The sequence below is a fragment of the Eschscholzia californica genome, unplaced genomic scaffold (assembly GCF_041429995.1).
Source record: "Eschscholzia californica isolate CP2 unplaced genomic scaffold, dmEscCali1.0.p SCAF_1, whole genome shotgun sequence".
Lineage (NCBI taxonomy): Eukaryota > Viridiplantae > Streptophyta > Magnoliopsida > Ranunculales > Papaveraceae > Eschscholzia > Eschscholzia californica.
Genome location: NW_028238198.1, coordinates 41,832,080 through 41,856,355, shown reverse-complemented (window position 1 = coordinate 41,856,355; position 24,276 = coordinate 41,832,080). Strand labels below are relative to the sequence as shown.

Sequence of the window (24,276 nt, the reverse complement as noted above, 5' to 3'; positions counted from 1 at the left end):
GAAGGGAAACCCCCTTCGCCGGAGTTTTAGAGAGAGAGAGTTGAGAGATTTAAAAAAAAAAAAATTTAGAGAGAGAGAGGAGAGAGAATTTTTTTTTTTTTTAAGGTTTGAAGGTGGCCGGCCGGAAAATTTTCCGGCCGGCCACCTTGCCGGAGAAGAAAGGGGTGAGTTGGAGAGAGAGAGGTGAGTTGGAGAGAGAGAGAGGTGAATTGGAGAGAGAGAGAGAGGGGTGAGGTGTAGGGAGAGATGAGGTGGAGAGAGAGAGGAGTGAGGTGGAAATATTTTTTTTTAATGTTTTAAATTTATTATTAAGAAGGGTAGTAATGACATTTACCTGAAAATAGGGGGCCATATTTGAATTTACGAAAAAAAGGGGGCCATAAAGGAAGCTGGTCACAAAGTAGGGGGCCATATAGGAATTAACTCTTTTAAAAATATAAAAAACTTGTTGGTTGGAATTAAACTATTGATGAATTGGACAATTAGAGATATATCAAAGGACACTCTAAAAATAGAGTGTCCCCTTGAGATAACTATATTTAACTACCTCCACTTCATCTTAGGAGATTTGAATGTTGCATTGGAGAGTTTTTAAGAGAACTCCAAAAATTCTATGTGGTACTGAAAGTTTCTAAGATTGAGTATCGCATTGGAGATACTCTAATACTACTAGATTAAAACTCAGTTTAACCAGTCACTAACAACATCTCCAGTGAAAAACTCAAAAAGAAAACTTTATTCGTCATATGGGTCAAATCTCGATTGAGATTCTCTTTCTAGATGGCACTATTGACATCCTCCAATTTTTGTATGTCTCAATTACAATTCTCTAAAGCTGTTTTGTTTACTTATGTGTCATGATAATTTCTGTAAAATAATATTTAGTTATTTTTAAGATCTATGAAAATCTGATTTCTATTAGTCTAAATTTTCAAAATGATGAGTTAGACAATTAGAGATATATCTCAAGAACACAGTTTATTCTAGAGTGTCATTTAGAGATTTTTCTATTTAACCACCACCACATCATCTTAGAGACTCAAATTGAATTTTGCGTCGGAGAGAGCTTAAGGAAAATTCCAAAACTCTTATGTGGCACTTAAAGTTTCTAAGACTGAGTTTTGCATGGGAGATGCTCTCGCCGATCCCAACTAATAAAAAAGATAATTAATCCAATAAAAATAGCTAATAACCCACTAACTTAGATATAGAATTCGGATCTCGATCGTGAGAGTTTCGATTTCTACCTTCAAACCCAACCTTGCAACTAAACCCGACAGTAATAAACAACCTACTAATTCCATTTTCATACAAGCACCCATCGTCATTTTTTTTAATCGAATTGCGCTTCTCTTAAGCGAGAAAAGGTTCTCGCCTAGGCATTATTGTCAATTAATCGTGAAAAGAAGGGAAATTTGCCTCCAAAAGAGGCGACACTATAACACCCCAAATCCTGAATCCAAGTCTGCCACAAGTGGTATCAGAACCGATGACGTCTCTTCGCCGAAGGTAAAGGATTGTGATAGTCCCACATAGCTACCAAGAGTGTCTGGAGTCTGGACTATAGGTGTATGCTCAAAATTAGTAAGTTTCGAAACCTTTTAGGTGGACTCTTTAAATCTTTGCCAACAACAAAACTCCGTAATTGTTGTCTTGGCCAGAAGTGGCAAAAGCTCTTCGCCGAAGGTAAAGGATTGTGATAGTCCCACATAGCTACCAAGAGTGTCTGGAGTCTGGACTATAGGTGTATGCTCAAAATTAGCAAGTTTCGAAACCTTTTAGGTGGACTCTTTATATCTTTGCCAACAACAAAACTCCGTAATTGTTGTCTTGGCTGGAAGTGGCAAAAGCGGAGACAATATCCACAGGCTTGGATTCCAAAGCCACCCATGAGCCCATGACCCCCTCGGAATTCATATAAAATTGTTGCCCCCTCCCTCACCTCCAAAATTTGAACCTCCCGCCCTCTGATGTCCAGAGCTCACGCATTTCATGCTTTTCTCTTCAAAACTGGTTTACAAAACCAAGTTTATCAAATTAACCTTCTCCTCCAATCATACATAAATTCAGGCTTCATTTCTGAAGCCCTTAAACTTCTCCACTTCTTCCCAAACCCTAACTTCGTCTCCTATAATACTCTCTTATCAGCCTTCTTCTCCTCTAACCGAATTGAAGAAGCTCTAAAACTCTTCTCAGACATACCACAAACCGACTCTCGTTCATGGAATATCCTCATCTCTGGTTTCATCAAACACCAAAGATCAAAAGATGCTATTACCCATTTCCTTCAAATGCGTCATAGTAGTTTTATCAGACCTGATAATTTCACTTACTCAATTTTGATCCCTTGTTGTGATTTGGGTATTGGAAGACAACTTCATTCTGATGTTATCAAGTTATCATGGAATTTAGATCCTTTTATTGGGACTACTCTTATGAAAATGTATGCCGAAGTAGGAGTACTAAATGATGCACATAAGTTGTTTGATGATATGTCGTCTCATAGAGATTTAGTTACTTGGAATACTTTGATTTCTTGTTATTCTAAGTTTGGTAATGGTGAAATGAGTTTGAAGTTGTTTCAAAAGCTTTTCCAAGAAGGGGTTTTGGCTGATGAATTTACTTATGCTATTGTTTTGAAGGAACTCGAAACTAGTTTGCAAGTTTATGATGGAATGAAGGTGCATTCGCTGATTATTCGAAATGGGTTTTGTTCAGACCGATTCACAAACAATTCTATGGTGAATTTGTACTCCAAATGTGGATTTATTAACGATGCTTATCGGTTATTCAAGGAGATTTTAGATCAAGATGTGGTTTCTTGGACGTCCATGATCGTTGGGTTCTCACAAGGTGGACTTCATCATGAAGCAATGCTATTGTTCGATCAGATGCGCTTGGACGAAGTGAAACCAAACTCATTCACTTTTGGTAGTTTGTTTAGTGCTTGTGCAACTAAGAATGCATTTCTCAAGGGCAAACAACTTCATAGCCTTGTATTGAAATACGGGTTAGAAATGGATATGATCGTGGGGAGCTCAATTATAGATATGTATTCAAAATGTGGTGAAATGAGCGATGCTTTTAGACATTTTCAGTCTATGCCGGAAAGAGATCTTGTTTCATGGAATGGCATGATTTCTGGGTTTGCTCAAAATGGCAAATCTTCGAAAGCTCTAGAGGTTTTCGATAGAATGGTTGGATCAACTACTCTTGTTCCAAATGATGTAACTTTTATTGGTGTACTAAGTGCATGTAGCCATGGTGGTTTAGTAGACGAGTCTCGGCATTACTTTAGAAGCATGGTACATGAATATTTCATCGAACCGAAGATAGAGCATTATACATGTATGGTTGATACATTAGCACGAGCCGGGCTCTTAAAGGAAGCAGAGGCTCTGATATTAGGGCTGCCATTTAAGCCCGATACAATAATGTGGGGTGCTTTACTTGGAGCTTGTAAATTATACAAGAATTTAGATATGGCAAGGTCTATTACAGAACGACTTTGTAGCGATGAACCAGATAACTCTTCAAATTATGTGCTTTTAGCTAATACCTATACAGACAATGGCGAGTGGGGCAATGCGCTGGAAGTTAGAGAAGTAATGGAAAGTAGAGGAACTCAGAAGATCTTGGGATGTAGCTGGATTGAAGTAAGAAATTTTTCGCATTGTTTTGAAGCAGGTCAGAAGAATCATCCTCAATTTGAGTTGATTTATGATGTTTTGCAAAGATTGTTTGTTCAAATGAATGACAAATACTTTATCGAGCTACTTTCTTCGTAGTTTAGATAGAATCTTATACTTGTAAAGAATAGGTGTTGTAACATATTTCATACTTAGGTGATCATCCTCAGGAAAGGAAACTGTGTGAAGAATGACCTCATAACTCTTGAAAAGAAGAGGTTCGAAGGTCGACATTTTTTTAGTTGTAAGATTCTCTTTTGTGTTGTCGATTGCTAGCAGTACGAGTAGATATGTATGGCTGTTGTTTTTCTTAAGGAGAAGAATTTATCGCTCTACTTTTGTTGCGGCTGTTGCAATTGGTGATGAGGCTCTTCGAGTTTACTGACTCTAAGGGTAAACCCCTACGAGTCTAAGGAGTCTTTGCTTACCAAAAAGTAAAAAGACTTTCTGTCTTTCTATCCTCGATCATTGTCGATGGGGCTGATGAGGCTGAAGGAATTGGGAAGGAATAGAAGGGACTCTCTTAAGGTGGACAAAGAAGGTTTGCTGCTTCGTCTGCAAGAGATTAGTTTGCGAGAGATATCGAGTACGAGATGGTTGGGGGTGAGAGATAAAATCTGTCTTCTTTAAAAGATCAATTAATTGTAGGAAGTGGATCAACACTCCTAACAGGATCCTAGAAGCCGGCAGATCATGAAGGGAGACATCAAGACGATGGGGTCATGAATTTCGCGAGACAGGTACCTTAAAATAGATTGAATATTGACTTTTTTGTTCTTGATGCCTAATGAAAATACATACTGGAGTCTGAACCCATTAGCCTTCTGGCTGGGTGTGTAAAATTTATCTAAGAATCTTTCTCCCCATTTGGTGAAGACCTGGAGCTCTACCACCTCACTGTTACAAGGAACGTTTGTAGCAAGTAAGACTGATCTTTGACTGAGTTATGGTTGCGAATGAGATTATTTGGTTCCAGAAACTCTAGGCCTCTAGCAATACATTGGGCATGCTTACGAAAATGGATTTGGAGAAAGCGTGTAACAGGGTTAACTGTGACTTCTTTTTTTATGTAATGGTGAACATGGGATTTGGTTATAAGTGAGGCCTTTGGATTCACAACATCTTTTCTTCTGGTACTTTTGTGTTCTGGTTAGAGCAACCCCCAATATCTTTTCTTCTGGTACTTTTGTGTTCTGGTTAGAACAACCCCCAATATGAGGGGCTGGGCTCTCAAATTTTGGGAGCGTAGCCCTCACATTTCCATCCCAACTGGGGAGCCGCTCTCAGCCCCAAACATAGTGGTTTGGGGCCTCCCTAAAAGCTATATTAAGGCGAATCCCTTAAGAAAAGCTCAAATATACTAGTTGGGGCCTCCCTAACAGTTATATTCCACCCTAATTTTATTTTATTTTTCTCAATCAGTTTATTTTTACTCTTTTTTTCAGTTTTTTTTTTTTTTTGAAATTGACTACGATGTAAGATAGTCACTACAATTGTATTGATACAACAAAGATGTGATAAGACGATACTACCAAATTTAACAAGAACAGGTCTAAACCCCAATTAAACTATGGCCTAAAGTCCAACTACATTATTTATACCCTAATATCCCAAATCAATAACCCAAGGATTCGAGCTCCTCTGAGGATCGAATCCGGACTTCCAAGGACTTTTTTGGAGTATATGTCAACACTTTAAACCACTTGGGCAACCAAGTATTGACTCTTTTTTAAGCTTTTATAATTAGTTTTTTTTTTGTTATTTAAAATTTTCTTTCTCTAAAATTATATCAAATTTAAATTATATATTCTGAACTAATCATTCATAGTTGAACATTGAAATCTAAATCTCATACATGTGCATCACATACGTATATAATTTGGGATGAGAGTCGCTCCTTAGGGAGCTTGACATTTAAATTGAAAAGTTCTGGAACTCCCAGAATTTGTAATGGAGAAGGTTTAGATTCGATCAAGGGGCATTAAGGTGAAGAATGAAGGCACTAGCATAACTTGTCATTTTGTGGATGATATCATGTCGAAATAAACTAATGTTGTGTTTGGATGAATGAATCATAAATTTCTAGATTCATTAGTCCAAATGAATTCTTTCTTTGGTAACTAATAAGATTTATATGATTTATAATTATTTGAATTTAAAAACACGTTTATTTTAAAAAAATGAAGAGATAGTTTTTTAATAAAATCGTCTTTTTTTCCTGTTTTTTATTTTTCTGGAAATCATTTTATCAAGAAAACCAATTTATTCAGAAAACACTTTTTCTAGAAAACGATTTATGTAAAAAACAATTTCCATAAAAAATATAGTTTATGACAAACCAGTTTCAGAAAGAGACGATTTCTGTGAAGAAAACCGGTTCCGGGAAACAATGGTTCCTGAAAAACGATTTCTAAAAATACTATTTCCAAAAACAAAAAATGACTTTTAAAAAAATTAAAATAATTGTTTTGTATAAAAAACGTATTAGGTTTATTTTTTGGGTTTATTTTAAGTTTGAAATTTAGGTTTAATAATCCAAAATTGTAACAAATTTTCGGGAAGGTTGGATTTTGGTCCAAAAAAATTTTGGACTACGGAATCTCTAGGACTCAAGAGTCCTGAAAGTTTTGGTAGCCAAGCAGATGAAACTTGATTTATAGCAAATTTTATTTTTGATAGAAATTCTGCTTAGAAATCTTTCATCCAAACGCACCACAAGGTTCCTCCCCCAATCTAAGGATGAAAATCTGGTAATTCGTGGGTGCCCATGGACACCTATAGTTGCCAAAGTCAAAATCAAACAAGAATGAGAATTTTATGACCTATCTATTATACAAAATTCAAATTTTTTTGCTGACTGGGACAAGTCGAAAGACAAATCTGACCGTCTGTTGGCGTTTTTGTTAAATCTAGGCCACTCGTTCTATTACCTACCTAAAAGAATGAAAATTTGTTCACCCTCTCTCTAAATCTAATATACAAACCCATTAGCAATTGTAGCCGTCCATTTTTCATCGTTAAATCTAGCCATCCAATTGAGTCATTCTTTAATTAAAGTGTCCGAATTTTTTCATCTACCTTCCCCTCTTCCGTTAAAGCTTTGGTAGCCAAGCAGATGAAACTTGATTTATAGCAAATTTTATTTTTGATAGAAATTCTGCTTAGAAATCTTTCATCCAAACGCACCACAAGGTTCCTCCCCCAATCTAAGGATGAAAATCTGGTAATTCGTGGGTGCCCATGGACACCTATAGTTGCCAAAGTCAAAATCAAACAAGAATGAGAATTTTATGACCTATCTATTATATAAAATTCAATTTTTTTTGCTGACTGGGACAAGTCGAAAGACAAATCTGACCGTCTGTTGGCTTTTTTGTTAAATCTAGGCCACTCGGTCTATTACCTACCTAAAAGAATGAAAATTTGTTCACCCTCTCTCTAAATCTAATATACAAACCCATTATCAATTGTAGCCGTCCATTTTTCATCGTTAAATCTAGCCATCCAATTGAGTCATTCTTTAATTAAAGTGTCCGAATTTTTTCATCTACCTTCCCCTCTTCCGTTAAAGCTGATTACTATTTTATGTAATAATAAGATGAGTTTTTTTTTTGAAACAATAATGAGACGAGTTAAATTTTCAACAAAAAAAAGTATGAGAGGAGTTGCATTCTCTTTATTATTTTCTTCTTAGTGTCGTTTGAAATTCAATCTGGGAAGTCCAAAGTTTTGGTTCATTTATCATTGTTTGAGAACCGTCCAAAACAGTTTCCTCTTCCTCTCTCTTTCCCCCTTCCATCATTAGGACCTACCTATTAAGATCTTTTATGCTCTTTGTTTCTTTCCCATTAAATCACTTGACCCCCTTATTATTTGAATGATACTAACTTCGGTTGAGATGCTTTCTTGTAGGTCAGAATGCATAAACTGAAGGAAAGAGGAAAGTCCGGGTGTCGCCTTCTCAAAAAGAAATCAAAGAATATTTGAGGTTTGTTCATCTCTCTTTGGTTCATTACTTTGATGTCGAATTTTTTTTTTCCTGAATATTCTTTACATTTAGTAATATATTCCGTGGATCATGTTATTTAAGTTCAGATTCATCCGATGTTGCTAATGCTGCTCCAAAGGTAAGATTTTTCGTCTCTCAGATTCTCCTTTGTGCTTAAGTATTTTAATGTTTTTTACAGGTATTTACCCACACAATCTCTCTGTTTAATTTTTTCGTGTGGCTTTCACTTATAGTACCGCTTATATTACCCACACAATCTCTCTATTCTCTTTTTAAACGAGCTTTGGTAAATTGAGGCCTACAATGTTTGCCTTGATTGATTGATGATAGATGAACTCATCACATTATCTGGTTTTTTCAGTTTGGTGGTTTAAGACGAATATGGTATATAATGAGGAACCTTAAGTAAGTTGGTTTCACAAGCTGTATTGTCAATATTATTTATCCTATCCTAGGAGTGAATCTTGTTCAGGGAATACTCGGTTTTTTAACACCGACAATTATTTAGTTATACTCTTTCCCCATTTTTTATATAATTTTGGTTTTCCTTTTCAGTGTTATGTTGTTCAGGGAGCTCGACAATTTATGTTCTTTAGCTGGATGTGAGATGTGGGTGTGATTCATTACAAGTCTCATTTGCTTTTTTATTGTTTACTTATTTATGAGGATTACATTCTATTATAAGTTTTGGGTTATAGTTGAGTTATCACGAACGCCATTGTCGAGAAGTACCCATACGGCTCCAGTGATGATTTCAAGTACATGCTTGATGTCATAAGTTAATAGACAAAAAATCTATTATATAAAACGCAAAGTTTTTTGCTGACTGGGACAAGTCGAATTTGATACAATCCCCACCTTTTGATCCATTACCCTCCCTAAAACATACAAATTTATTCACTCACTACATGCAAGAAAGTAAATTACACTCTAAATCTAGACCGTCTAAACTCCCCGGACTGGTTCAACGTTCAGATTAAAATAACTCTCCCTCTCTCCATGAACTACTACATGCAACGCCCAACCTCCTTAATGCAAGAAAGTAAATAAAAAATTTGTCCCATTAACTCTCTCAAACGCCAAACCCCTTAATGAGATTTTATTCTCATTCTCTCTCTCTTTGTTAAAGTTTTTCCCATTAACTCTCTCTGAAACGCCCAAACCCCTTAATGAGAATTCATTCCCATTCTCCCTCTCACTTTAAATTTGTCTACTTCCTTTCCCCTACCAAATCGATCCACCTTCTGGCAGTTTCTTTTGCAATTAAGGCGTGGCAATTCTTGTTGGATTTAGTCGCCATTGTGTCCCTTCTCTTCCCTTTATTCAATCCGGTTACGTTTGTGATGTAGATTTTCTCTTCTTCATTTGATGAATGCTTTGTAATTGGATTTGCAGGAAATTTTGTATTCTTAGTACCATTTGGAGCAAAGAAATCAGTCTACTTCAACCTTAACATCTTGCAGGCACACCTCTTTCATCTCTCTCCCTCTCTCTATTTAATTTATGAATGCAGTTATGATTTTTGTATGGATTGTTGACTTAAGTTCATCTAAAATTATCAATTTGTTCGAGGAATGCAGCTATTTGTTCGATTTATAATCATCAATCTGTTTTCCTTTGCTTGTGTTTTGATAGACCTATGATGAAGATTGAAAATTTGCCAAGTTATGAACCAAAAAGAAAATTTGGCATGTTTGAAACATGAAGATTCATTATTTGAAGCTGCACAAAATGTGTTCGATAAAATTCCTCAATGTAAGTTGATGTTGCTTCTGCTGCAGAACCAAGTCTTCATTCCAGTTTTTAGAATGCTTCTGCTCCAACAATTCCCACAATCAGATCAATCATCCATCTTCTCGTAAGACCTCAATTGGTGAGGCTCGATTCGAGGTAATATGATAATGTTATAAGGGATTTTTAAATGCCAAATTAGTGGTCATAAGAAATAGTTCTCTTTTGCTTCCTTGTTGGTATTATTATGCGAATACTAATAATATGGCGCGTAGTTCGTTTGTCAACTCCATGAATCAACTCCAAGAAATAGGGAGGTTTAGACCCTTCAACAGAAGCAACGACATTATCTGCTCAATTGACAATGGTGTAGGTGTCTTGCCTACTACTTATCAATGTGGCACATAAACTCTGAAATCACTTTTCAACTTTTATTGTCGGGGTTATCTATAGTTTTGGAGTGACATCAACTTTCGCAGGTAAATAGATAAATAACATTTCGTTTGTTTATTTACCTTGATTTCCTGTTATATCTCTACCTAATTAATAATATTATGTTTTTATCGATATTTTATGTTTACATTAAGATGACTTTCGAAGAAATTAGGCGGAGTTTGGAGAACAATCTTATGATAGTGAAGGAAAACAAAATTTCACCTTTCTTATGATTGAAGTCAAAGTTAATGACATAAGTTTTAAATCTGAGGTAGAATTAAAAAAGGAATCTATCTTTATCACACTTACCGTCTATCGTTATCATCGTATCAAAGTTCTATGACCTATTCCAATTGAAAAAACAGAATCTTAACTAATACATAGCTGAAAATGGTTAAAAGAAAATATGGGTGGTTTAGGTGAAGTGAAATTATTGGTTACCGTTTATACATTACTGTTATATGAAAGCAAGTTCTTATTTTGATATCTTCGAATCAATTTTTGCATTTCAAAATTATAAGAGTATAATCATCATTTTCAATCGAAAAAAGTTATGTATAATCTGAACAATCTCAATTGTTGATTGAATATGCAGGATTGTATGGGTACATATTAGATGATATAGTGAAGGTAAAAGGGTTTCATAACTCAACACCTGAACTCCAGTTTGTATGCAGAAGAAGTCTGCTATTAACAATCAACATAGACAAGAACATGGAGAAAGATCTCCAATTAGCAGTAGAAATAGCAAGCAAACGATTAATGAAAGAAAAACTCGAACTTGTCGATTATAGTAGTCATGCTGACATGTCATTAGAGCCAGGCCACTACGTGATATTTTGGGAGTTAAATGCTGAGACAACGGACGATGAGGTATTAAGTGAATGTTGTAATAGTTTGGATAAGACATTTGAAGATGCGGGTTATATCGGGTCGAGAAAGGTGAAGACTATAGGACCGCTGGAGCTTAGAGTGCTTAAGAGAGGAACTTTCCAGAAGATTCTAGATCATTATCTTGGTCTAGGAGCAGCTGTTAGTCAATTCAGGACTCCAAGATTTGTTGAAACAACAAATAGTCCAGTGTTGCAGATTCTTTCTAGCAATGTTGCTAAGTTTGTATGCAGAAGAAGTCTGCTGAGTTTTATTTAGTTTGAAGCCATATCCTGTTCTTAATAAAATCTCTTTGTAGTCTTTGCTCCTTGGTATAATACCATTTGCTTATGAAAAAGACTTGGGTTATAAGTTCAAGTTTGCATCTTCTGAGCTGGTGAAGCTTTTAGTGAGGGATCATAAAGAATTAGCATCGAAGTGTAAAGGCTCTGATCCATCTGACCCAAGCTCTGCTATAAACATTTCGCATTATAAAGTTAGAGAGTATCCTTTTTAAATTATGTTATCTTTGTTTTATTTTTATTTTTTGTAATTAGTTAACTGATTTCTAATTTCTTGGGCAATAACGTGTTTAGTGTTTGTGAAAATGTAGCAACGTCTTCCTTAATGAACATAACATTTGGGATACAGATTTCCTAACAAAGGTCGGGGAATGTATTGAAGAGATTCTAAAATAGAAAATGGTGAACCAGATTGCTCTCCCTTGTATATCATTTGGATATCATTGACATTGAGTGCCATCTTGGGGGAGGTTTTTTTTAGACGTTAGCCTTGATGCATATGTCAAAAGAATATAAAACTTAGGTAATTTGAGTTGTTGCTGAAATTGTTACATTGGTAATGGGTTTTAGTAAGTTTGAAATATTATTGTATCACTAAACTAATTTCGTCTAACTTTTTTTTATCATTGGTGGATCTTGAACTTGCGGCGTTGGTGGATGGATGTGTAGAATTGAAGGGTTCAGATGAGTTAAGACGAGAGAAATGTTTTTCCATTTAGGAATCTAACAACCGACTATCTATTTTTTTGGGAAATTTAAGTGCTAAACCTAAGCTTCTTTTTGAAGATTTGTTTCTTTTTCTTTTGTTAAATTATTAAGGAGTTTGTTTAGTGAAGGTGTTTAGCCTGTCTTTTTATTCGATACCTAATGTAATAAATGATATTATTTACCTGGAGTACAATAATTTGGAAATGATGCAATAGAAGTATTTTTTTTTACGAACTAAATGCAAAATAATGTACTAGCTAATTATATAATGCACTCAACGAGATGTGCCGGGCCGAAATAAGGATTGTAATAGATTATGATTTATCTTAATTTTTTTGCACAACAAAAGAAAAACGAGATGTGCCGTGCCGGAGGCACGGGCTATACCTAGTCTATTATATAAAATACAATGGTGTTTTTTGAGCTCGACCGTTGATTTATCTCCGGATATTCACATCTCTTGGATTGTCAGCATAGATCTTCTCATCATAGGGTGGAAATATAACCACGTAATTAGTTTTGTTTTCTCTCTTAATGGGAGGAGATCGTGGGAGGGAGAGAAATTAGTGGGTAGCAAATCAAAACTAAATCTCTCGGTTAAATATCTCTCTCATCAAACTGCCCTAAAATCTCTCAAAGATAACCGACCACTTTATCACCCACTTACTATATCTTACAATGGTCTTTCACGGTGAGATTGAAATCTATCATGGTGTTTCTAATCTTAATTAGTTTTAACTTTTCATTTTAATTTTTTCTTCATGTACAGGAGGTAACTTTTCATTTGAAACTTGATCATGACTTCAATTTATCTACTTATATTCTTATTAGTATTTTTTTTTCCTTTTTCAGACATTAACTTGGTAGAGGTCTAGAAGATATAAAAAAAGAGTAATATCCTCTTTCTCTATTTCCCTGTATTCTCTCTTTTTCATGGTTTATGGCAATCATTTTCCACATCTTTTGATTCTTCTCTTTGACTCTTTGTGCTTCAATGTCAAGTTGTTTTTAATAGTACTTCTTTTTTATATGTATTTTGGTTATTTTTTTAATTGTTTCCTTGGGTTTTTAATTGTTTCCTTGGGTTGTTGTTACGAGACATCACCAAATTCTCATTCTTCTCCTTTTACTTTTCAATTGATTTAGGTGTTTGACTTTGCAGACCCATGAAAAATGCTTATTAATAGAAGTTCAAGATTTACTACAACAATCTTCATATAGCTCAAATGTTACAACCAAGTTCATAATAGTTGTTGGTTAATGATCTTTGTATGGTTGTTGCTTTGGTTCAAATAAATTGTCTCATATTTTTTTTGGGTTAATGATTTAGTGAGACCTAATCATTTTACTCTTAAAATAGCTTTAATACTCTTTCAATTTTGTACTTAGAGATTTTGAAGAATTTAATTTCTAATGATTAATTATTTATCTTTTTTTGCAGGAGAATGACAATGAATGTACTCCGATTGTATTGTCCAAAATTGGGTTTTTTTGAGTTATATATAATCATCTCGCCCTCAATATTTTGTGTTTTTCACTTTGTCGTTATTCATGAAGTTTGGTTGATTGTAATTTTTTGATCATGTGGAATTTTAAATCCATTATAATTGTGTTCAATTTTCTTATCCCTCTCTCTCTTCATTTCTTATTGTAATTGTATTTATAATTTATTTTCTGTCTCTCTTTTTGTTGTTGAAAACAATTCTCGCCCTTGGTAATTATTCTTATGTATCTTTTGTTGGATTATTTCTTTTTATGAACATTTTCAAGACTTCATCAAATAGTCATTATTTGTAAAGTATGGAGGAAGTTACAAATTGAAGATTCAGAATTCTTTTAGTTCTAGCTATTTTGTGAAATATGTCGTGAATATGTTAAAATTTTAATGTATTTGAAATTCGAAAACTTTTATTATTTTATTTTGTATTAGTTCATTTTTTTGTTCTTTACCCCCTTTAATTCTCTCTAACCAAACCGGTAAATGTTTTACATATTAAAAAAATAAACAAATCTAGAACCTAATTTCAAAATCATATATAGGATACTTACAATATTTTCATATCTTTAGTGTTCATTAATCTTCATCTAAAAAAATTGTAGATAATGTAAACTTTTAATGTGTAAATTTTTACAATGGATTATATCGGAATAACATTACTCTAATTTGGTTTTACAATTTGTTGTTATTTCGTGTTAATTTGAATATAGTAACCTTATTTCGTATGCAGTGTATGTTATAAGTAGTCATAGGTTACTTTAGAGTCTCTAAGTAATAGCCTGTGACACTTCTTTGATTACATATTATTTTTAATAAACTTCAATAGCTTGGAAATCGCATACTTGGTCCTATAGAGTGACGAAAGAATCTTTTTTTTGTTGGACTAGGTGTCCACCGCGTCCGTAGGACGCGGTAGATCCCTTTTAGCTAACGCTTTTGTTATTGTATCCGTATTGGTCGACCACGCCTCAGTAGTGTGTGTATCTCGAGGTTGTGCATATCCAAATGCGAAAATACGTCACAGATTTCATTTCTACAACATCGAGGATGACACAAAGATCTGTGATTTGCATAGAATATGCGAATTACAGATCCCTGTATGATGTTTGATGGTGTAGAAATGAATCCGTGACGTATTTTCGCATTTGGATATGCACAACCTCGAGATACACACACTACTGAGGCGTGGTCGACCAATACGGATACAATAACAAAAGCGTTAGCTAAAAGGGATCTACCGCGTCCGTAGGACGCGGTGGACACCTAGTTTAGTTATAAAGTGCATCGTTAATTGGTATTGTGTTAAACAATGGGCGAAATCTTATCTTGATAAGTTACTTAGGTAAGAACATGATCTTGCTATGGAGTTAATTTAATTTCATATGTTATCAATGTTCACGTTCAACAAAAATGACATATGTACAATGTTTTTTCTTATTGTAATTTTCAGAGAAGAAGAAAGCTGAAGCTACAAGGTTTTTAGGGAGAAACTAATTGGTAGGGGTTTTCTTGACATTTTCCCCAAATTTATGATTTTGTAGTTCATTTGGTTGTAGGTTTCTTTTCATGAAATGGCTAATAATAAGAGACAACTTTATTATGAAGTTTATACAACATGTTTGACACTTGATTTCTTCCGGTTAATGGTTTTAAATGGTTCAAATTTAGTAGACCTTATCTATTTCCGTTTATATAGTTTAAATGTAGTTCATCTTACTCAATCATCTCATCCAAATTTAGTTTCATCGAATTGACTTATTTTCAGATTGGTGGTATGTGAACAAAATGCTATAATAGGAGAAAAATATTTGTCTAGAGTATTCAAAATAAATTAAATTCATAGACGTTGGCATGGAAATGCACATGCTAGAAATTTGAAGTACAAACAAGTCGTTTATAACCAATTTCAACAAATAAAATAAAATAATCTATTAACCTTTAACATTGTTTATAGGTTTTCATAAATTTAGATGATGGTGCTTCACCCCATGGCTGATAAGAAAAGCATAAATAGTTCCTTTTTGTTCAATTAATATGTGCTATGGAGTAATATTTTTTGTTGCAAGGTGATATGTTATAGTTTGATTACATTAGATTTTATATTTTGAATTTGGATTTCTATGTTATTATTTAATGTTTAAATAGTTTCTTATAAAATATTTCTTGATTATATCCAATCTAATTTTGGTACTGACAATTTTAATTTGTACAATGTAAATATGAGCGAAAAGGAAAGTATAACAAAAATCATCTTCGTTTTATGGAAAAATAGTTCATGTACAAAATAATTTTTTGTTTAGTTACTTTTTTTTTCCACTAAATATTTGTTCATACGTGTAACATGTGAAGTGTTTGAAAAAACACCGTGCCGGAGACACGGGTTATACCTAGTCTATATTACAAAACAACTTAGTTGTGACTAGGACAAGCTGAGTAGGACAAAAACAAAAAGAAAAATTGTCAACTAGATTGGAAGATGATACTTTGTATTTAACCCCCCATAATTGCTTAGATGTAATGGCATTCCATAACTCTCTCAACTAATGGCATTCCTTAACCTATTCAATATAATGGAACTCCGACCAACAACTTCTCCTCCATAAACCCCCATAAGTGTTCTCACAAAATTCTAATGGTTTTTAACCTCTCCTCTACTCCTCCAACAACAAATAAGTTATAAAGTGGTAACAAGAATTGTTTTGGTTGAAGCATATTACTAGGTGGGAAAATTCCACTTTGTGCATAAACAAAATTAGTTCATGTGCATAAACAAATAATGTTTGAAGTTAAAGCTTGTTTATTGTGTGATGTTATATTTCCATGAATAATTTTATAGCCTTTTCTCTCCCTTAAACTTTTGTATTTCAGATAAATTTTCTTTTATCTTTTGTTTAATCGAACTAGATGCATTTCTATATCTATCTAATTTGTAATGATCCGACTGTTATCTTTGAACTTAATCATCATTTTAATATCTCTTACTTTAATTTACCTCTCACCATATCGCTCCCTAAGTTCTTCAATTTTGACAAATTTAATCAGACAAAATTGAAAAATTTGTTAAGACCATACTTTTACTTTCTAACAAGAAGTTTTAGTACGTTCAAAGCTAATTAAAGTTTAGTTGCCAATTAAAATTTGTGAAAATAGACCATCAAAATATATTCTACCGTCACGCAAATTCATCTGGATTACATGTTTAATGGATTTCGTCGTGCTGGAGGCACGGGCCATACCTAGTCTGACTTAAAATGCATGAGGGTGGGGGAATGTGAGTATGTTTTGTCCACTTTCTCCACCCACTATCAAAATTCTCAATAAGAATGGGAGCTTGCTTTTGATTCCTGTGTCCGATCTCTTCCATCTCTGCCCTGCGGTCCTGTAGAAAATGAAGAGGGGCCAAGGACCTTCCTCTCAACAGTGCTTCTCGAGGCTCAACTGTCCCCGTGGTTAGAGCATCTCCAACGCAAAACTCAAAAAAAACTCTAGTTGACTTATGTGTCAAGTCTCAATTGAGATTATCTTTCCTATGTGTCTAATTTGAGTTTCTCTAATTCAAGTCCTTCTCTAATGCAACACTCTAAAAAACTGTACTAGTTACACATGTCACACATACATTTAATAGGAAAAAATTGTTGAGAAAGAAAGGTTTTCTATTGGTCCGAAAATTAAATTTGATATCTAGGACACTTAAGACTCTCAAAAGAGGTCTCAGAAATAGAGTTTGTAACTGAGACATCTCAAAATTAAATGCTTCCACATCATCTTAAAATCTCAATTGAGTTTTGCATTGGAGAGGTTTTTATCTATAAAGAACTCTAAAGTCCTAGGTGACACTTACGATTTTAAGATTGAATCTTGCATTGGAGATGTTCTTAGCCTGGGAAAATAAAACACAATCAAGAAACAAAATTATTTGTTTCATGCCTCTTAAAGTAAATTGTTTCACAGAAGACAAAATTTCTTAAATCTACTATATGATATAAATAAATATTAGTAGGTTAAGACTTAATCTGAAAAACTTTAAAAACTACTTAAGATTTTTAGGTAAAAAGAAAAATTCTTTCCAACGCAAAATTCAATTTATGTCTTAAGATGATGCGACAATACTTACTCTAAGATGTTTTTAGAAGAAAATCAATATTTGAGATTCTTCTTGAGGACTTCAATTGTCCATATATATATACTTTCTATTTTAAAAAGAAAACTACCGGTAACGTCACCTAAGTAATTTTTAAGTTTTTAGACTGTTGCACTGGAGACGCGGCCTAATCCCAAACCATTAACACCCCAATGAAATGGGAGAGAGTGACTGAGTGAGTCAACAAGAACGTGTGTGGCTTGGAGTCAGGGTAAAGTTGTTGAGGTTGTGGTTGTCCGTTATCACTTTATCCTCTCTCTCACTCACTCTAGTTCTCTTCTCTCTTCATTTTCTCATCCTCATCCATCTCTAACAAATATATAGTACTATTATTTTCAATTCAATATACAACTCATATCAATTTTTATTAAAATGAATGTGTGACTCAGAATTCCTACTCCCTTCATTCTAATCTCACACTGGGGTCCCACCTCTACTGTCCTATTCGTCAACCAATTGGCCTTCTCATCTTCATCATCTCCTTCCCTAAGTAACTCCTATATATAAATACTATATTTTTCTGTCTAATTATCTTTGGATTATCCTCCTCCTCTAATGTTATAGTTTTATCCATTAAAATTGGAGGAGAAAGAAAGAGAGAGAGAGAGAAAAAAAAAAGGCGTATACACATAGAACTTCCAAGAACCTACTGCAAACCCAAGCCTCAAGGGGAGGTAAAGATAACAACTTTTTTTCTTTCTTTCTAACTCTGTATTTCTAATCTCAATTCTAATTAGGAGTTCAATCAATTTTGTTAACTAATGTTTATCAATATTGGGCAGACAGTAGATGCATGATTTCGTTTCTTTTCATTTTGAAATTTTTTAAATTTAAGAAGCTAGTCCCTTAAGATCATCCTAAACTTAATAGGCTAATTTTGTTCGCGATTTCGAATTTTCTATTATTATTTGAAGCAATTAATAATGCTAACATCTAAAATATGTTGTTGGGTAGAAGAAATGGGTGGTTTTGCAATCTATCAAGTTTGACATAAATATGGTATTAGTTGTGCAAATCTTTTATGGTTTTTAGTGGGATCCACTCAACTTTGTACGGACGTTTTGACTTCTTGGGTTATAATTTGCTAAACTTTGATTCCAATTGAAGGAAATATTAATGATTGAAGTTTCATACTTGAATATGGGTGTCATAATTTAGAAACATATGTATTTGTTTATATAAATAAGTAATGATAATCCATCACTTTGCACGCAATGACACTATTGCGCACTCACACTAGTGTGCTTTATAGGTACGCTTAGAGCACATTGGTGCTTTGCTGGTGTACTAATGGACATATTTTTTCGTTACGCCGCAAAAAAACTTAGTCAAAGGAATCCCCTTCACCAGATCATCTTTGTTTTTGTTGAAGACCTCCATAGAGGTCCTCCATGGAGATTAGAATGAGAAAGAAGAAATAAAGGAGATAGAAAGAGACTATAAGAGAGAGTAAATGGGAAAAAAAAAAAAGATAAAGGGTAAAACTGGAATCCAAAATTTAAGTTGATACTTGAGTTCTGTTAAAAGGAGGTGGGTGTTACTTGTTAGGTGCCAAATGGGCTGAGTTGGTAACATATTGGGGGCTAAACAAGAATTAGCCCAAATTTAAACCAGTCTCTCATCTCTCTGTGGATTTCATAATGGATCTATTCATTTTTAAAATAGAAAAGACCAAAAATGTGAAAACTGAAAATTTTATCTAATTCTGCACAGTGGGTATCCAAAATTTGTGATTTTTAGACATCCAAATCTCTGAAATCCATTAGTAACTTTCTTTTTTAATGGAATTTATGAAGGTTTTAGGTAAAAATGGACTACACATATGCACCAGGGAGGAACCAGTTGTTTGTTCCAGGACCAGTCAATATCCCAGAACCAGTCCTTCGTGCAATGAACAGAAACAATGAAGATTATCGATCCCCTGCGATACCAGCCTTGACTAAAACTCTCATTGAAGATGTTAAAAAGATTTTCAAGACTACTTCTGGGACCCCATTTTTGTTCCCCACTACAGGTACAAGTCTTCTGTTTTGAATATCAATCATGGGTTTTTAACATATGAGGGATATATTAGCTTTATCTTCTATGATTTGAATCTCACAATTCATGGTTTGATAATTAATACTGGTATGGTTGATTGAACGTGAAATGGTTCACGATATACTTTATGTTTCGACAATATTGACAGCCTTAATAAGGTATTTCTGAAAAATGGTTTGAAGGGGAGGGGTAGAGAATCATATAATGTAATTTCTTGAATGAGATACTAGGCCGCGGGATAGGTATAAGCTAAATACTAGCTATATACGTGCTCAAGGTAATGGTAAATGCCGAAAACACAAGTGGAATGCAAAAGATAGCTATATGTATAATTGTGTATTATATATAGAGAAGGGAGAAACTTCTGTTGCGAGAGTCCCTCTGTAATAATTTGGTTTTTGTTGCAGGTACTGGGGCATGGGAAAGTGCACTTACAAACACATTATCTCCTGGTGATAGGACTATTTCTTTCCTTATTGGACAATTCAGTCTGTTATGGATTGATCAGCAGCAACGCCTCAAATTCAACGTCGATGTCGTAGAAAGTGAGTGGGGCCGAGGTGCTGATCTTGAAGTTCTTGCGTCCAAGTTGGCAGAGGACACAGCTCATACTATTAAAGCTGTTTGCATTGTTCACAATGAAACTGCAACTGGAGTTACCAATAACTTGGCTGCTGTTAGGGATTTACTTGGTAAGCCCGAAAAGAAAAACCATCAATGTCTAGTTTCTACTGATGGTTATCAAATTATGAACCCTTAGTACATATATGGATGCAATGGAGAATGAAATTGTCAATTTAGGAAATTATATTGTTCAAATCCAGGGTTAGTCGAGGGCTCGAGGCCTAGAGCAGTTACTTTTGGGTCTGCAAGACCACTCTAGCCCAAAATCTTTAATGTTTTAAATGAAACATGGATAATACTCAAGTTGTAGTTAGTGGTTAAGAGTTAGGTTCCCGTATAAATGGTCCCAAGTTTAAATCCTCCTTGTGACACTAGTAGGGTTTTCGAATATTTTTACTATGTTCAAAAGCACCCTAAGTTTAGTTCGGATTTTGGGCACCCCAAACGCTTGGGCCTGTCCTGAACCGCTCTCAAATTACTACCTACTAGATGCAAATGCTACTAAACCTCATAATACATTAAAAGATAGGTTGGTGTAAACAGAGTGTTAGGAAAACTGTTGTTTTAAATTTGCACATGTTTGAAAACTTCTGATGATGTAATTTTTCGGACCACAGACCACTACAGGCATCCTGCATTATTTCTCGTTGATGGAGTGTCCTCGATATGCGCCCTTGACTTCCGTATGGATGAATGGGGAATAGATGTAGCTTTAACCGGATCACAGAAAGCTCTTTCTCTTCCTACTGGAATGGGCATAGTGTGTGCAAGCCCCAAAGCACTAGAAGCCTCCAAGACTGCAAAATCAGTTAGAGTGTTCTTCGACTGGAATGACTACTTGAAGTTCTATAAATTAGGAACTTATTGGCCATATACCCCTTCAATTCAGCTATTGTATGGTCTGAGAGCTGCTCTTGATCTATTGTTTGAGGAAGGTCTTGATAATGTCATTGCTAGGCACACCCGTCTTGCCACAGCAACTCGGTAAGCAAACTTCTTTCCTTATAATTTTATTCTCAGTTTTTCTATTTATTTCATTAGGAAATCTTTGCAATAAGTTGTCGTCGGCCTATTTTGTTTTTCGGTAGTTCATCTGTTATCTGTTTCGTTCATCAAGAAATCTTTGAAACTTGGTCCGTACGTGTAAGACCATATTGTTTTTAGGTTAAATATTAGCATCGTTAAAACATATTCAACTTGCCCAATTTCTTGATGGTTAATTTCAATTGACTTTTCCGGTTTAAGAAAAGAAGAAGAATATTCATACAATTTGATATATGCAGGCTTGCTGTTGAAGCATGGGGTTTGAAAAATTGTACACAAAAGGAGGAATGGTTTAGTGACACTGTCACTGCAGTTGTTGTTCCTTCTTATATTGACAGTTCAGAAATTGTTAGAAGGGCATGGAAAAGATACAATCTAAGCTTGGGTCTAGGTTTAAACAAAATTGCTGGGAAGGTCTTTAGAATTGGCCATCTTGGCAACTTGAATGAGGTATGTGCTGTTCGCCTGTTCCTTCTTTTTCCCCTCTCCATTATCAATATATGATTAATGCCATATGACTAATATTACATAAATAGTCAGTCTTTCTCACTTTTCCAACACTTTCCCGATAATAATACCAAAAGTTACTTTGAATGTCATCAATATCATACTAGAATGTCAAAAATATCGAATAGACATATAAAAGCACGCTTTTATCACTCATGACTGTAATGACTCGAGTCTAGCCGTTATTGATTTCATCCCTCTTTAGACACCAAGGCCGAGCCCGAAGGGTTTCTTCCTGGTGGAAGCTCCACGAGCCACCCAAAAGGCCTCAAACTTACTAAGCTTGAGCTCCCATTATGGCCTGGGCTCCAAACACTCCCCCAAGCGAGATGTGGGAGTATTTACAATGACTACCTAATTCATGAGTTGAACATGCTGTATAAGGAACTCCCATATCATCATATTGTATAGTATTAATGTATTATACACGCTGTGAATTTGTGCACAAGCTAGCAGTATATATATGTAAATTTAGATCTTTTGAGTAGCGAGTAACTATATATTACGAGGTCACTCGCTATTTGGGTTCAGAATTTTACCTTTTATACACAAAGCGCTTTTCCCGTAAAAGATAAGTACATTAGTATGTGCATGATCATTTGGTTCAATGACAACAACAAATATGGCAAGACGAGTTAGATTTAGACGAGTTAGATTTAGACAACGAGAAAAGAAGAAAACCACATCAATTAGATTTGTTGGTGGAATCTTATTATAAATGCAACTTTTGCAGCTCCAATTGATGGGTTGTTTAGCTGGAGTGGAGATGATCCTCAAAGACGTGGGGTACCCGGTGAAGTTGGGAAGTGGAGTGGCAGCTGCCTGTGCCTATTTGCAGAATAGCATTCCATTGATTCCTTCTAGGATTTAAACACTATCCATCTCTTTAACCACTGCCTTTCTTTCGCTTTTATTTGCTTTCGACTACTTGTATAAAGAATATCCTCTCTATCTGCACTCTCTCGGAGGCTTCCTTTGTTCTAATCTTATACTACTTCATGCAGTATTAACGTGTATTTTGAATTCATGAGATTATATCCCTTTCTGTTCTTAGTTCTTATCTTAATAGACTCGCCTCACAAGACATATCATCTTTTCGGGCGATAGAACTCGTGACAATTTTAACTCTCCTTAAATACGAACTAGATTAGGGCAAGTCCAATGTGGGGGTGGCTGGGGCTCCCAATTCAAGTTTGGGAACTCCCAACAGTTAAATGGGGTGGGTCCCTCTCCCCATTTAACTTGTTTTTTTTTTTAAATCTTTTAAAAAACTAAGAAAATAAAAAAGTTGTGATTTTTTAGATGTATTTTGTTTAAATAGCACTTCATTGATTGAAAAACAAATACATAATCGAAAATACATAATAGTTCTATTAGTCGTTGCGATCTTTAGTATTCCACAAGTGTTGTACAAGATCGACCCTTAATCGTGTATGAAAATCTTTGTTTGTAACTCGGCCAAGACGATTAAACATTTCCTCATTTCCCCCAACAATCACATCTTCTGGTATACTTCCATCAAAATCAAGAGTCGCATTAGGTCCTTCATTTTCGATTATCATATTATGCAATATAATACATGTCTTCATGATATCACCTAGTGTTTCTACATCCCAAAGACGTGCCGTGCCGGCTCTCGGATAATAGCAAAACGAGCTTGCAATACACCAAAGGCTCGTTCAACATCTTTTCTTACTGATTCTTGACGTCTTGTAAAATATTGTTCTTGCATAGTTAACGGATTTTGTATGCTTTTAACAAAACAACCCCATTGTGGATATATCCCATCAGCGAGATAATAACCCGTATCATGATGATTACCATTAATCTCAAAATTAACAGTTGGAGCCTTACCTGTGGCGATTGCATCGAACACCGGAGAACGCTCCAACACATTGATGTCATTCAACGATCCAGGCAACCCAAAAAATGCATGCCAAATCTAAAGATCCGACGATGCAACAGCTTCTAGTATGACTGTTGGATTATGGCAATGGCCAATATACTGTCTGTGTCATGAGGTCGGACAATTTTTCTACTCCCAATGCATACAATCTATACTCCCGAGCATTCCAGGAAATCCTTGTTTTTCACCAAGTTCTAAAAGCCTACAAATATCAGATTCATTAGGAGACCTTAAGTAACGAGGGCCAAACACATTAACAATCGTTGATACAAATTCTCGTAGTGAATCGATTGTAGTCGTCTTTCCAAGTCAAAGGTATTCGTCAATTGCATCTGTTGGTGTCGCATAAGCAAGCATTCTCATAGCCGCAGTTATCTTTTGATGTGGCGATAAACCCATTCTACCTAAGGCGTCTGGCCCTTGTACAAAATAAGGATTATGAGCAACCACCGTATTGAGGATATGAAGAAATAAATCACGACGCATGCGATATCTCTTTCGGAATGTAGCAGCATCATAAAGTGGATTCTCCACAAAATAGTCACGCATCAGTCGTTCATGACCCTCTTTTCTGTTTCGATTTATCGTACGTAGGGGTGTCAACGGGGCGGGTTTGGAACGGATCACCCCCATCCCAATTCCGTCCCGTTAGTAAACGGGTTTTACCGTTACCATCCCAATTGTTAATCGGGGTGGGTATTTAAATACCAAACCCTTCCCGATTAAAAGTGGCCTTACCATTACCGCCCCACCCCGCCCCGTTTAACATGAA

General features: G+C 35.0%; 2 protein-coding genes across 2 annotated transcripts; both read left to right on the top strand.

The window, feature by feature from the left end:
• Positions 1-1,970: 1,970 nt before the first annotated feature.
• LOC147566919 (pentatricopeptide repeat-containing protein At2g13600-like) lies at positions 1,971-11,092 on the top strand. The gene is made up of 2 exons (XM_086656091.1): positions 1,971-3,687; positions 10,460-11,092. The coding sequence occupies exons 1-2, from the start codon at positions 1,971-1,973 to the stop codon at positions 11,011-11,013; spliced, it is 2,271 nt and encodes a 756-aa protein (XP_086512217.1). The 3' UTR covers positions 11,014-11,092.
• A 6,460-nt stretch (positions 11,093-17,552) lies between these two features.
• On the top strand, positions 17,553-22,633 carry LOC147566918 (serine--glyoxylate aminotransferase). Its single transcript, XM_086653495.1, has 6 exons — positions 17,553-18,057; positions 19,180-19,397; positions 19,831-20,115; positions 20,665-21,031; positions 21,331-21,541; positions 22,332-22,633. The coding sequence occupies exons 2-6, from the start codon at positions 19,193-19,195 to the stop codon at positions 22,467-22,469; spliced, it is 1,206 nt and encodes a 401-aa protein (XP_086509621.1). The 5' UTR covers positions 17,553-18,057; positions 19,180-19,192; the 3' UTR covers positions 22,470-22,633.
• The last annotated feature ends 1,643 nt before the right edge of the window (positions 22,634-24,276 follow it).

Coding starts and splice junctions, on each gene's coding strand:
- LOC147566919 (XM_086656091.1), top strand. CDS start 1,971: ATGTCCAGAGCTCACGCATTTCATGCTTTTCTCTTCAAAACTGGTTTA. Junction 3,688..10,459: donor TTCGCATTGTTTTGAAGCAG/GTCAGAAGAATC, acceptor TTGAATATGCAG/GATTGTATGGGTACATATTA.
- LOC147566918 (XM_086653495.1), top strand. CDS start 19,193: ATGGACTACACATATGCACCAGGGAGGAACCAGTTGTTTGTTCCAGGA. Junction 19,398..19,830: donor ATTTTTGTTCCCCACTACAG/GTACAAGTCTTC, acceptor TTTTTGTTGCAG/GTACTGGGGCATGGGAAAGT. Junction 20,116..20,664: donor TGCTGTTAGGGATTTACTTG/GTAAGCCCGAAA, acceptor TTCGGACCACAG/ACCACTACAGGCATCCTGCA.